The 15,142-nt window shown below is 39.1% G+C and overlaps 1 protein-coding gene across 1 annotated transcript; it reads right to left on the minus strand.

Annotated features, from left to right (window-relative positions):
• Positions 1–13,759: 13,759 nt before the first annotated feature.
• Positions 13,760–15,142, minus strand: LOC133030398 (uncharacterized). The gene has a single exon (XM_061103135.1). The coding sequence runs from the start codon at positions 15,140–15,142 to the stop codon at positions 13,760–13,762; it is 1,383 nt and encodes a 460-aa protein (XP_060959118.1).

Consider the following 15,142-nt stretch of genomic DNA (forward strand, 5'->3'; position numbering starts at 1 on the left):
TCTATTCATCAAGTCCATGAATGCTGCAGGAGCATTGGTTAGTCCGAACGACATAACCAGGAATTCATAATGTCCATACCTAGTGCGGAAAGCCGTCTTTGGAATGTCCTCCTCTCGGATTCTCAACTGATGATAACCCGAACGGAGATCAATCTTAGAAAAGACCGTCTTCCCCTGAAGCTGATCGAACAAATCATCGATCCTAGGTAATGGATATTTATTCTTCACTGTCAGCTTGTTCAATTCTCTGTAGTCGATGCACATCCTCATAGTTCCATCTTTCTTCTTGACGAATAAAACCGGGGCTCCCCAGGGTGACACACTAGGCCCGATAAACCCTATGTCAAGCAACCCTTGAAGCTGAATCTTTAATTCCTTAAGTTCAGCTGGAGCCATTCTATATGGAGCTTTGGAAACCGGTTCCACCCCTGGTGCCAAATCTATCACAAAGTCAATCTCCCGCTGAGGTGGTAACCCTGGAAGTTCTTCGGGAAAAACATCAAAGAATTCTCGAACCACCTTGATGTCCTCTGGCCGAATGGTATCTGGCCGAGTGGTGTCCACCACCACGGCCAGAAACCCTAAGCATCCACATGCAATAATTCTCTAGCTGACATGGCCGAAATCACCGGGATCCGAGATCCCCGAACTGAACCAACAAACACGAATGGTTCTTCACTTTCCGGTTGGAAGATCACCATCTTCCTTTTGCAATCAATACTTGCCGAATATTTAGATAGGAAATCCATTCCTAAAATAATATCGAACTCTACTAAGCTCATCTCTATCAAGTCAGCACTTAACTCTCTACCATCTATTCTGATCGGCATAGACCTAATCCACCTTTTGGAGATAACTAACTCTCCGCCAGGTAATAGGGTTCCAAACCCTGACTCATATCTATCATACGGTCTATCCAATTTACTAAAGACTCTGGATGCCACATAAGAATGTGTAGCCCCAGAATCAAACAGTACTGAGTAAAGCGAGTTATTAACTGTAAGCTGACCTGTTACAACTGATGGGCTGGCATCTGCATCAGTCTGAGTGATGGAGAACACCCTAGCTGGAGTGGGTATCGCCGAAGCCCTCGGTGCCTCTGAGCGGAGCTGGGGACAACCCCTCTTGAAGTGTCCGGGCATGCCACAGTGAAAGCATCCCTGACCCTTGCATTCACCCCGATGGTGCCTTTTGCAGCTGGGGCACTCGGGATAGGAAAACCGGGTCTCTGTACCACTAGAACGACTACCTCTATTCTGGTTCCCCCGGAACCTCTTGTTCTGACTCGAGCCTCCGGATGCAGTGGATGCTCTCCTCTTCTGGTCCATGGCCGAACCACTACTCCCCCTGCTAAAGCCTGATGCAGGAGGGGCAGGAGCCCCGCCACTCCCCGGAGTACTGGCCGACTCCGACATACACCCAACTGCGCCCTCAGCTCGCAGTGCCTTCTCCACCATCTCAGCATAGGTGGTCTTGTCGTCAGTGGTGATCATCAAATCATGTTTAATCTTCGCATTTAACCCGTCCAAGTATTTCTCTTTCTTGCTGAAGTCGGTTGGTACTATTCCCGAGGCTAACCTCGCCAACCGGTCAAACTGAGTAGTATACTCGGTCACGCTCATATTCTCACACTGGGTCAGGTGAGCGAACTCTTTTCTCTTGGCGCTTCTGACCGCCTCATTATAATACTTGGCGTTGAAGAGTTCCTGGAACCTCTCCCAGGTCATGGTGGTGACGTCGTGAATCTGAGACACCATGTCCCACCAGACAAGAGCGTCTTCCTGAAACTGGAAGGTGGCACACACCACTCTGTCATTCCCGGTGACACCCATAAAATTCAGGATTTTGGTGATCACCGTTAGCCACTGTTCGGCCTTCATCACATCTGGTCCTCCCAGAAAGACCGGAGGTGCTTGCTTCCGGAACCGTTCATACAAAGGTTCCAATCTATTGGCCGCCACCACTAATTCGGCCTGAGCAGCAGGGGCAGGTGCCACTGGAACTACTGGCACAGGAACTGCAGGAGCACCCTGCTGCCTCAATCTCTGAATCTCTAAGTCTTGTTCCTCAATTCTGGCTTGCATTTCAGCAAACCCAACTTCCCAATTCTGGGCTCCCTGATCGGCTTGGGGAGCCTGGGCAGCCTGTGGCGGGTTCTCATCACCCCGACCACGAGCCCTGCCCCGGGGACATCTACCTCGACCCCTAGCTGGCGGGGGAAACTGAGCTCCCTGACCTTGATTCGACCCCACTGAATTGCCCTGGCTCCTGGTAGTCCGCCTGGCGTCCATCTAATCAGAACCGCCTGCGAAACCACGAGTTGGCATATCAGGTCGTATTCAAGGAGAGCTTACTAATGCCGCTTAATTTGGAAATTAAAAACGAAACATGCGCCTATTTTACTATCAGGCTACTAACATGCTTCCTATCAGGCTTTTCTCATTCATAAAATAAATAAATAAACTACTAAAGCAATAAAGGCTGACTGAACCGTGGAACGAGCTAACTGCTGATGATGATTGTACATGTCGTGACGATCTTCGGAAGACAACCTGGCAGCTCTGATACCAAATTGTAACACCCTAACTAACATAGGCGTATTACGTGATTTTTAAACATCTTTGTGCATGTACTCGTTGCTAATCAACGAGGTTTATGGAAAACGTGATTAATTAAAATTTTTGCTTTTTAATTAAACTTATAAAATATTTATACAAAAGACTCGGGATCCCGATTACAAAATCATTTACAAAAGTTTACTGTTTATACAAAATACTTGTCGCCTAGCGACTAATTACAAAATAGCCTCGCTATCCCGATGATCGTACGCTCCAGGCCTAACCGCCCCGACATGTACAATCTTCATAGGCTCGTTCACGGTCCATCAGCTTTAGCCTTGCCTTTACCAACACATAAACATAGCACTGTGAGTCGACAGACTCAGTAAGAAAAGCATAATAATACCCATACATAAATCCCAGTCATAATCAGACGCCCATACCCCGGATCATAACCCTAACTGCCGTGTCCAACACGATACTGAGTCCCCCTAACTGCCGTGTCCAACACGGTACTGAGTTCTGAACGTTCATAGGGACAGTACTATTGATAAGTAACAGCCTGATCAGTCGGACCGGTCATACTCCGGCTGCTGGTCATACTCCAGCCTGTACCGACGTGTTACAAGATCACCTAATCTGGCCGAACCGGTCATACTCCGCCGCTTGGTCATACTCGGCCGCGTGACTGGACGTGATACGTCAAATAGTACGGAACCACCAACCTAAGTATCACTGATCGGTCGAACCTGCTATACTCACTGCTGGTCATACTCCACTCGTACCGACGTGATACGTTGTCGGCCTAATCGGCCGAACCTGGCCATACTCCGGCCGTCGGTCATACTCCAGCCTGTACCGACGTGACACAGTTGGATGGTTCGAAGCCAACATACATATCTAATGTAATCTAACAGGCTTCCTACATGCACGCTAAACATGTAATCTACATATGCATACTGTTATACTAATCTTACCTGGATTCCGAATTCAGGTGTGTTGGTCAACCTGACTGGAACTATCTGCGCGGCGGATTACAGGCTCCTAAACCATAAAAATCACAACACTATAAGTGATACGCTAAATCACTTCCCAGGGACTTAAACTAGGAACTAAAAGTTTCCCTATCGATAAAAAGCATGGCAATACCCCAAATAACATAAAAACGAGGAGAACTACGGTTTCTGAAAATCACCCAACCGGTAGACCGGTTGCCCAACCGGAATTCCGGTTCTGGGAATTTTCAGAACCCCATCCAGAATTCCGGATGCACAACCGAAATTCCAGTTCCTCGCAGAAAACAATCAAAAATTCACACTTTGCTCAAATCAACTCCAAACCAAACCAAAACTTCCAGACCTTTTCTATATAACCCCTAGAACATTTCTAAAGCATCAACACAGCCCAGAAAGTACATAAATGAAAATCACCATTAAAGCCCAAGCTTTGAGTTCCAAACTCAAACTTGGTTAAACCTAGATAACATGCATCCAAACTAGCTCAAATCTACTTAATCAAGCATAAAATAACCTCTAAAAATAGTAGCAAACATCAACAGCAAGTATACTACAGATTCAAGACATTTCTTTGAAAAATCATATTTTTGAGCTAAAAATTCCAAGCTTGAAACAAAGCAAATATCATGCATTACTAACAGCTTAAATAACTTTAAATTATCATGCTTATATCTCTGAAAATATCAACAAAATACAGCAGCAACAACATCCAAATATCATGCATGCAATACACCATTTTCATCAAAAATTCAACAAACTTAAAGAGGAATTGCTTAGAAGCTAACCTAACTTGAATTGAACACCAAAGAGGGGTGAAATCACAAGGAAAAATTCCAAGTCCCTTGCTGCACCAAGAGGCCGAAAGAGAGAGGAAAAGAGAGAGAGAGAGTTTTGAAATTTCTATTTTTCTTTTCTAACTTTGATTTTTTTTTTTTTTGAATAAATGAAATAAAACACCACTTACTCCTTTTATTACTTCAGCCCAAATAAAGCATAAATAAACATATATTTTTCATTTACTAAGTCCACTAAAGGACAAAATATCATTGGGGCAAAAAGACCATTTTGCCCCTCCACACTAAAATAACATAAATAACACTAAAGGGGTATTTTTGGGAAATTCTAAATTCTCGGCCATTCCCGACATTCCCAATGTCTAAAAAATCGTCCCAAACTACTAACATACTAAGTTGTGATTTTACTGAGCCAAACACCGAGTTCCATGTTACCGGGCACCGGAAATGCAAAATTATGAAAACTACTGAATGACATAGAAATGCATCTCTGAATTCAATAATAACAGTATAATAATTATTTAAATAGCTATAAATAATTTTCATAATTAAACGTGATTAACTGCTAATTTCCAAATTAAACTAAGCGGTCTTTACAAAAGTACTTTCATTCGAGGTCGTCTCATTCAAGCTAACGCGATCCTGCCAGGGGCGGAGCCACATATGGCCTAGCAGTGGCCGTGCCCCCCCCCCCCCCCCCTTGAAATTTTAAAACTTACGTGTTATATATAGATAATTATATATAAGATTATGCTATACATGATTTTTATGGAAACAAAAAGTAAAGAATTGATATTGATTTATGATTATATATAATTTTACTTATATATATTAAGTAGGTCCCACAAATATAATAAAATTTAATAATATTATAATTGTATTATAGTTGTAGTATACTTATTTTTATTTAGACTAGTTTAAAAATATATTTTTTTTTTCAAAAAATGTATATATATTAAGTGAATTCTTTAATTAATATTAGTGGAATTAATAAATTACACCATTTTTTAATTAATATATTTTTTTTTACTTGAATTTGCAATAAATATTAATTATTGATAAAATTAAATTGAACTCCAAATACTTTAAGCACAGGTTACATTTTAATTTTAGTTTAAAAATTATTCATTTTTTAAAGTATTATAATAATAAAAAAAAGAATTATAATATATTATTCTCAATTGACACACATCCTAAAAATGTTTGGTTACAAAAATTTGTACTTGTTGTATGTTGTTTGATATTGGCCCCCCCTATTATAAAATCCTGACTCCGCCCCTGGATCCTGGGATTCGAAAGCCTACACTGCATGAAGAAAGGCCGATTTGGGAATGGAAAAAAGATGGCGCTCAAACTTGATATGTCAAAGGCTTACGATAGAGTTGGGTGGAGATTCATAGAGGCAATGATGATATGCTTGGGTTATGATAAGAGTTGGGTGGATAAAGTCATGAAATGCATCAATTCGGTTTCATTTTCAGTTCTAATCAATGGGGAAGTTAGTGGACACATTCAACCTCAACGCGGCCTCCGACAAGGCGACCCCCTATCACCATATTTGTTTCTTCTTTGCTCGGAAGGGTTATCTTGTTTCATCCACGAAGCAGAAAGAGCGGATAGAATCCATGGAATTAAGTTTGGTAAAGAGGGGATCAAATTATCTCACTTATTTTTCCCCGATGACAGCTTTGTTTTCTTAGATGCAACGGTTGAGGAAGGCCAAAGTATGAAGGCAGTTCTAGAGGAATATTCATGGCTATCAGGACAACAAATCAACTTTGCAAAATCTTCTCTATGTGTAGGCAGCAAGATCAAACAAGAGCAAGGCGCCATTCTCGCGGCTGAAATCGGAGTAAAACTTGTTGAATGTCACACAAAGTACCTTGGGCTTCCGGCTTCGATAGGGAAAAGGAAAAAGGAGGTCTTCGAAAGTATCCGCTCTAAGATCCGAGACATACTACAAGGTTGGAAAGCAAGCCTTTTTTCTCAAGCCGGTAGGGAGATATTGTTGAAAGCTGTAATTCAAGCCATCCCCACCTATGTGATGAGTTGCTTCCGCCTCCCTAAGGAACTAATAAAGGACATTCATGGAATGATGGCGAGGTTTTGGTGGGGATCTTCGGATTCAAAGAACAAAATTCATTGGGGGAAGTGGGACAAACTTTGCAAACCAAAGGACAAAGGAGGAATGGGTTTTAAAAACTTGGAGAAATTCAACCAATCTTTACTAGCAAAACAAGGTTGGAAAATAATTAATAATCCCCATTCTTTATTGGCTCGGGTTCTAAAGGCATGCTACTACACCAACTCCAATTTTTTAGAAGCAAAAATAGGTGGATATGGATCCTTTATGTGGAGAAGTATTCTTTGGGGAAGACAAATTATTGACAAAGGCACTAGGTGGAGGGTTCAATCAGGTAGAGAGGTTCGGATTAATGAAGATAAATGGCTTCCTCGCCCAACCACTTTCTCCCTCCGAACTCCAGTAAAGGTTAGCCAAGGAACTACTCTAGATCAAATGAAAGATGAGCAAGGTAATTGAAATAAGGAGTTAATTGAACAAAGCTTCCATTTAGACGATATCCCCCTTATTTTGGGAATGGCTCCTTGTTTTAATAATGCCAACGATGATCATGTGTGGCACTTCACACCAAATGGAACTTACATAGTAAGCAGTGGGTATAGAGTGGCTGTCACAAATGATTTAGAAGTTGAAGCATCATCAGATAAAATTACAAGGACTTGGTGGAACAAGATATGGAAATTGGAGGTCCCTCCCAAAGTTAGAAACTTCATTTGGAGGGTATGTAATGGATGGATTCCAGTGAAGACGGTGCTAAGATATTGGGGAATGAAAATAGATTCAAAATGTTGTTAGTGTGGGGCTGAAGACGAAACAATTGAGCATAGCCTCTGGTTCTGCCCTTCAATAAAATGGTTTTGGAAAGAATTCCAAGTAGGGAAAGTGCTTAAACATTGCAAAGGAACACCATTAGATATGCTTCTCCAAATATATCAACAGGTAACTTACTCCAACTTTATACTCTTCATCATGTTTACTTGGTTGATATGGATGTTGGGTTTTATGCCCTAAATAAAACTCATTTCAATATAATCAGATTTACTTATTAATATAGGTCAGAAATAACATTTAATGTTGCATGGTTCACATGATTTATTTCATGATTATATGTACATAATGTATAAATTCATCTGAAACCCTTTTCACATACTTGATCCTGTTTATTGTGCCGTCAACACATTGGAAAGTAAACATGACTATGTGAATAAAGTTTCCTAGATTTATCAGACATAGGGTTTTACTGATATGATAATCTACAACAGAGTTTACTTGCATTAGGAGAGGTGCTATGTTCTTTCCAGAGCATTGGTTAAAGTAAAGCTCAGGTTGGATGCATGGAGTATGCATCGGAAGGGACCGATATTGAACTTTGACTTAGATTTATTAAACTTACCGTAATATCTATTCAAGTCAATATCGCCTAGTTGATCCTAGATCAAATGTTCTTAATCCTGTTATGATTAGGCTCAATCTCAAGAGGCTATTCGTGTTCTTTGATTTGTTAGTTAAGCCTACTTTTAGGTCAGGGTGATACGTACATTTTGGGAACACGGTAGTGCAATTGAGTGGGAGCGCTAGCATAAACATGGAATCTATAGCTTCTATCTGGCGAATAGTAAGCAAAGGATGATCTCCTTCGAGCTTGACCAAACAAACATAAATGGTGGAGTACTCATTTCACATAAGCTGAAATATCATTTATACGGGGTCAAGTGTTTTAAGGATAAAATACATTGTAGGGTGTAACGGTAATCTAATCCCTTTACAGTGTAGATCATTCATATAGAGGATCATTGATCACATTAGGAGTATAACAATGGATAACTAATGATGCATCTATATGGTGGAACATGTAGAGCATTCTATATACTGTGAGTGCAATTCTAAGTTCTATGCGTGGATTAAACGCAGAATTAATAAGTTAGTGAATTTTAGTAATAAATTCTTGATCTACTTATTGGAAGCTCGGTTATATAGATCCATGGTCCCCGCACTAGTTGAGATAATATTGTTTGTAAGACTCTTGTAATTGGTTTTGATTAATCAATTATAATTCTCAAATTAGACTATGTCTATTTGTGAAATTTTCACTAAGTAAGGGCGAAATTGTAAAGAAAGAGTTAATAGAGGCATATTTGTTAATTATGATACTTTGTATGGTTCAATTAATAAATAAGATAAATGATAATATTATTTAATAATTATTTATAGTTATTAAATAGTTAGAATTGGCATTTAAATAGTTGAATTAGAAAATTGGCATTTTTGAGAAAATCAGATACAAAAGTGTTAAAATTGCAAAATTGCAAAAGCAAGGCCCAAATCCATCAAGCCATGGCCGGCCACTTTTGTAGGCATTTTAAACTGATATTTTCATTATTTCTAATGCCAAATAATTCAAACCTAACCCTAGTGGAATGCTATAAATAGATAGTGAAGGCTTCAGGAAAATTAGACTTCTAAATCAGAAAACCTGAGCCTTTCTCTCTCTACCTTGGCCGCAACTCTCTCTCTCTCTTCTTCCTTAGAATTTCGAAATTACCTTAGTGATTAGAGTAGTGCCCACACACAGCAAAGCAATACCTCAATCATAGTGAGGAAGATCGTGAAGAAAAATCATCAGCAAAGGAGTTTCGGCATCAAAGATTCAGAGAAAGAGATCCAGGTTCAGATATTGATAATGCTCTGCTACAGAAAGGAATCAAGGGCTAGATATCTGAACGGAAGGAGTCATATTATTCCGCTGCACCCAATGTAAGGTTTCCTAAACTTTATACGTGTTTATTTCATCATTTTAGAAAGTTCATATTTAGGGTGTTAATCAATATACTTGTGAGTAGATCTAAGATCCTGGTAAAATAATTTCCAACAATGGAATAGGAGAAACAAAAAACGCCTCAATCTCAAACTACTGCCCAATGAGTTATGGGCTAATTGGGCTCAAATGGAAGCTGAGGAGATGTTGAACCATCACCATTCGAAGGAAATAACCTTAGAGGTGAATCCAAAACCAGAAAAGAGATGGGAGCCGCCTAAACCAGGTGTTTACTGCCTCAACAGTGATGCTAGCGTGCCAAAGAATGGAGTTAATGGTGGGCTGGGTGCTCTAATTCGAAACCACCTGGGTGAAGTGGTGGCTGTCGAAATCCAACAGCAACAAGGGACTTATTCGGTGGAAGTGGCAGAGGTGCTAGCTTTAAGGATGGGCATCCATTTAGCTATCAAAATGGCTGCCTATCCTTACATTATCCAAATCGATTGCCTCCGTGTTGTGAACTACCTAAATAGTATTTCCCAAGCCAAAACGGACTGGACTGCATTACTAGACGATATAAGAGAGACCCCGGAATTTGTCCACTGCCTTGCCGTGCAGCATATCAGCAGAGATTGCAACCGGTCTGCTCACTCCTTGGCCAAGGAAGCTTTGGTTTCAGATTGTAATAAGTTGTGGGAGGGTTGTTATCCCTTTTGTGCGTCTGCTTCTTTAATAGCGGACTTGCCTAAAGTTGTGTAATCTTTTTTTAATAAATATACAGATTTCAAAAAAAAAAATTGTAAAAGTGTTTTGGTGCAAAAACAACATTTCAGTTTCTTTTATAATTTATTATCAAACAAGAGTAATTAAATATTAAAATTAAGTATGTATTCTAACTAATTAGTAACTTTATTATTTGATACTTAAAAGTTACTTGATAGTATCTAAATAAGTCTATTTTATCGAACAATTTTAATAGATCTTTTGCAAAATTTATAAGGAAACTAAATAGTATCTTAAACATTAGTTTTATTACAAAACTTTCTTTTAGCTACCATTATGTTATATTGTTGTTTAAAATACTTTACATCAATATTTTTTAGTAACAGTGTTATTACTTTTAATCATGTATAATAAAGTATAAGCACTTATCCTATAACTTATTAGTAAAATTAGTATATTAATTATTTTTAAAAAATATAGCATGTATAATAATTTTTTCATAATGTAATTAATTTTGTGATGTTTAAGATACTATTCAGTTATTTTATGAGGGTTTTTTTTTTTTTTTTTTTAATAAAAACATACCAAAATATCTCTATTATATAGGCTTGTTTTAAGTATATCATTTTGTAACTTTTAAAACAAAAAATTATAAACTTTTCAAAGTAATCAATAAAGTTGATTTTCTTATAAATTATTTTAGAAACTTAACAAACTTGTTCAACAAAATAAATTTATGTAGAATACAATTGGTATTTTTAAATATGAAATAACAAAATATTATTTGCTAATCCAATAAAAATAGTTGATATATTAAATTTTGTTAAATTTAAAATTTTAATTATTTTTGTTAACTAAATTTAAAAGAAACTTAAAAGTTACTTTTAATTTTTAGTATTTTTCGTTAATGGAGAAAAAATATATGCTTTCCACGTGTTAAAATAATCACCTCAAAGAGTAGATTGTAATAATATAATTTTTAAGCTCAAACAATTATCACATTGACTAAAAAATCTTTTTAAACTTTTGAGAGAAAAAAAAAATAAAAAAAATAATACTAATTAATTTAGTAAGCGTGTATACACATTTTCAAAAAAAAAAAATTAAAAAGACCTGTACATTTTACACAATTAAATAGTCACGTTAATTGTAATATTTATTTTAAAAGGGAAATTTGACATTTTATGTTTAAAAATGTCTAATGGTGTTAAATTATACCTAATTATAACACATAGAAAAAATATACCAATCTTTCTCTTTTCTTCCAAAAATACCCCTCTCATTTCAAACTTCCCACATTCCCTCTAACTACATTCTCTCTCTTCTTTCCCTCTCCCAAACTCACGAACTCACGACCTCTCGACCAGACGACCCCTCGACCCAGACGACCCAGACGACCCCTCGACCCAGGCGACCCAGATGACCCCTCGACCCAGGCGACCCAGACGAACCCATCGACCCAGACCCCTCGACCCAGACCCCTCGACCCAGACCCCTCGACCCAGACGAACCCCTCGACCCAGACCCCTCGACCCAGACGAACCCAGCGCCACCCGCAGGACCCCTCGAACCGACAGCCACCCGCACGACCCAGACGACCCAGACGAACCCACGGCGACCGAGGAGACCCGCGAACCCACCCACGACGACCCAGGTTTGTTCTTTATTTTTTTTTAACTTTAAATTCACAATCTGCGAAAAACCTGAAATGTATTTGTTTGGATTTATCAATTTTAGAGTTTGGGGAAGAAACTGAGTTTAGGGGGATAGATTTTGGGGGTTTTTTGATTTTGTGCGATATTGTGCGATGTGTATGCGATATGTGTGCGATTAGGGATACAAATTAAGTTCTGTTTCGTTGTGGGTTGTCTGTGCGATTTCTATGCGCTTATGTGCGATTTTGTGCGATAATTGACTGATGTATCTGCAATTGTTGATTTTGTGCGATTTTTGTCGATGTCTTGTGCGAGTTTGTGCGATTTATGACCACTGTGTGTGCAATTGTTCTATTTGTGCGATTTTTGGCGATGTCTTGTGCGATTGTGTGCGATTTATATTCAAATATGTTGCCAACTAGGAAATAGAATGTAATTATTTCTGGTGGTGCGATTAATGTGCGATTTATGTGCGAGTTTGTGCGATGTAGCATGTTATTTATTGACTGTTATGCAATTTCTGTGCGATTTCTATGCGACGTATATGCGATTTATAATCTTTCTTTTTGTATTTGTAAATGGCTCCAGAACTCATTCTCCCCTTGGCTGAGCATTTTCCTGGGCGTATCACTTACCGAGGAAATGGGTACTTTGCTTCAATTAAAGCAAAGTTTGAAGCCTTTAACTTGACCGAGAGGGTGAAGGAAACTCCTTTTGGAGTTTTTTGGAATGCGAATGATCTGAAATTCTCCGGGGTGATTGTGCATCAACTACTGTTGAGGAAAATGAAAGTGACTGAGGTAAAGAATGATGAAGTGTGGTTTTACGTGGGTAAAACCGAGGCCAGATTTGGAAGGTCTGAGTTTGGATTGATCACGGGACTGATGATGAGTGGTGGCCCCTCGACTGAAGAATTGACTACACTATGTGAGTCTGATCGGATATTGCGGGACTACCTCAATAATGCCAAACAGGTCACTTTCAAAACCCTTTGGCTAGCTTTTGAGGCGTGCGATGTGGCCGACGACGTGTACAAGCTGGGGCTGTGTGCATTTGTTGAAGGTGTGCTACTATCAAGGGCTGAGGGTGTTTATATATGGTCGGATATGCTGAAGTTAGTAGAAAACGAGGAGAAGTTCTTCGAATATCCGTGGGGCCTTCTTTCATATCAGAAGTTGTTGTCATCCACAGCCAAAAGTATGACTGACCTGAGGAAGAACTACCTTGATAAATCTACTAAGGATAAGAAGAAAGGGAAGAAGGAGAAAAAAATTACTCAACCAGAGGCGAAGTACAATGTCTACGGATATGCACCGGCGCTACAATACTGGGCCTTTGAGGTGATGCAAGATTTGGGGAAGAAGTACGGGCAGTGCAGAGGGACTAGATTCCCTCGAGCACTTAATGCTGGAGCGGTCGTTGGAGCATGTTCATGATGATAACATGCTCACCTTTAGACATAGGTGGTGTGTGGACCTATTTTACCAGAACTTAACGTGGTAGTTTTTTGTAGGTTTTTGTAATGTTATCCTTGTACACATAAACTCCCCTTTTGTAATTGTATTATAATCTCACCAAAATTATATATAACAAGTAAATTTAAAATTATTTAAATTGTTGCTTGTATCAATTTATTTATTTTTTTAATTTTTGATAAATACCTGTCGAATGATGACATCTTGAAAAATTATTTTGCTAAGAATCGCATCAAAATCGCACATTAATCGCATAATATCGCCAAAAATACACAAACTAACAAATCAAGATTAGTTAACATCGCATCAAAATCGCACAGTAATCGCACAATATTGCCAAAAAAATACAGAACCAAAGCGAACTAAAAACAAGATCCTGTAAGTTAACATCGCACAAAATCGCACGATAATCGCAAAATAATCGCCAAAAAAAAGAACCAATCAACCTAAAAAACAAGATCATGTTAGTTCACATCGCACTAAAATCGCACAATAATCGCAAAATATCGCCAAAAAATACGAAACAAACTAAAAAACAAGCTCCTGTCAGTTAAAAATCGCACTAAAATCGCACAATAATCGCATAATGTCGCCTAAAAATCGGTAAACAAACCATAAAAGTATTAATCTAGGAGAAAATCGCACAATATCCAACAACCAGCAATACAACACATATTCATTTAAATATTAGAGAAATGGTTCAAACTCGAGCTTTGCATGTAGCTCTGTTGTGCCCTGAACCGTGACATAGCGAACAATGATGAGGTTCCACTACCACCTGACCATTAGACGGTCGACGCTTCGTCGGTCTTCTACCTGCATTGCTCTTCCTAGGCCGACCTACTGGTTTTTTCTCCACTGGTACCCCGATTCTTATGTTCTTGATATGTTCCGGTAGTACCCACTCATCCTCCTCGCCAACAATATTAATTGTGGCATCGTAGATCTTCTTCCACGTTTCTTTAGTGTAATATGGAGAGCAAAGTGTGTACACGCTCACATTCTGACTACCTGTTGCGACACATGCATGGGGACAAGGGATTTTGAGCGTTTGGAAAAGTCCGCAAGTGCATGTTCTCTCCACTAAGTTCACATCACCACCTCTCTCACCTTGAGGACTCGTACCAACGTTGAACAATTGGGCACCATTACGAAGGACACTCCTGAACATACCATCTTTATGTTGATCCTTTAAATCATTTTCAAAAGTAGTAGCCAAAGGAGTAGCGCACTTACTAGCCTTTTCGAGACGAGAAGCAAACCAATTTTGAAGTGTGAACCTGATGAAGTCAACCAAAATAGTTACTGGATATTTTCTGAATTCTTCTGTCACCTTGTTGAAGCTTTCGGCAGCGTTGCTTGTCATTATGTTATACCGATCGCCTAGACAATAAGGACGAGCCCACTTTTCAAACCCTATTTGCTCGACGTATGTAGCAATGGCAGGGTCCATCTGTTTCAGCACCTCAAAATGCCTATCACATTCCGTCTTGTTCCATGCGTAAGCTGCAAGCCATATTTGCTTGTTGCATACATCAGTCTTAAACTTGTGATTGACATTCATAGTAATATGCTTGAAGCATGCACAGTGGCATGCTTCTGGGAAAACAACATCAACAGCATGTTCAATGCTTTGATGCCTATCCGATATGAACATAAGATTTTCAACCTCACCAATGGCTTCCTTCAACTTCCGCAAGAAATACTTCCAAGAGTCATGATTCTCACTGTCAACAATTGCAAAGGCTACCGAAAACAATTGGTTGTTTGCATCGTACGCAACAGCAACTAACAGTGTTCCTCCATACTTCGTCTTCAAGAATGTTCCGTCGATACTAATCACAGGACGACAAAACTTAAATCCCTTCCTACAAGCATCGAGTGACCAGAAACAGTACTTGAACCGGTTATCCTCGCTGACAATGTCAGTAATAGTGCCTGGATTCTTCTGTTCCAGCATGTAGAAGTAACCATATAATTTCGTATAAGATTCTGCTGGAGTACCCCTCTTGTACATAACTGCCTTCTCTCTACATCTCCAAGCTTTCTCATAACTCATCTTGATGCCATATTCATCAAACAT

The sequence above is a fragment of the Cannabis sativa genome, chromosome 8, assembly GCF_029168945.1.
Source record: "Cannabis sativa cultivar Pink pepper isolate KNU-18-1 chromosome 8, ASM2916894v1, whole genome shotgun sequence".
NCBI classification, from domain to species: domain Eukaryota; kingdom Viridiplantae; phylum Streptophyta; class Magnoliopsida; order Rosales; family Cannabaceae; genus Cannabis; species Cannabis sativa.

Bases quoted from the DNA above. Each gene is read 5' to 3' on its own strand.
- LOC133030398 (XM_061103135.1), bottom strand. From the start codon at position 15,142: ATGTTTGATGAATATGGCATCAAGATGAGTTATGAGAAAGCTTGGAGA.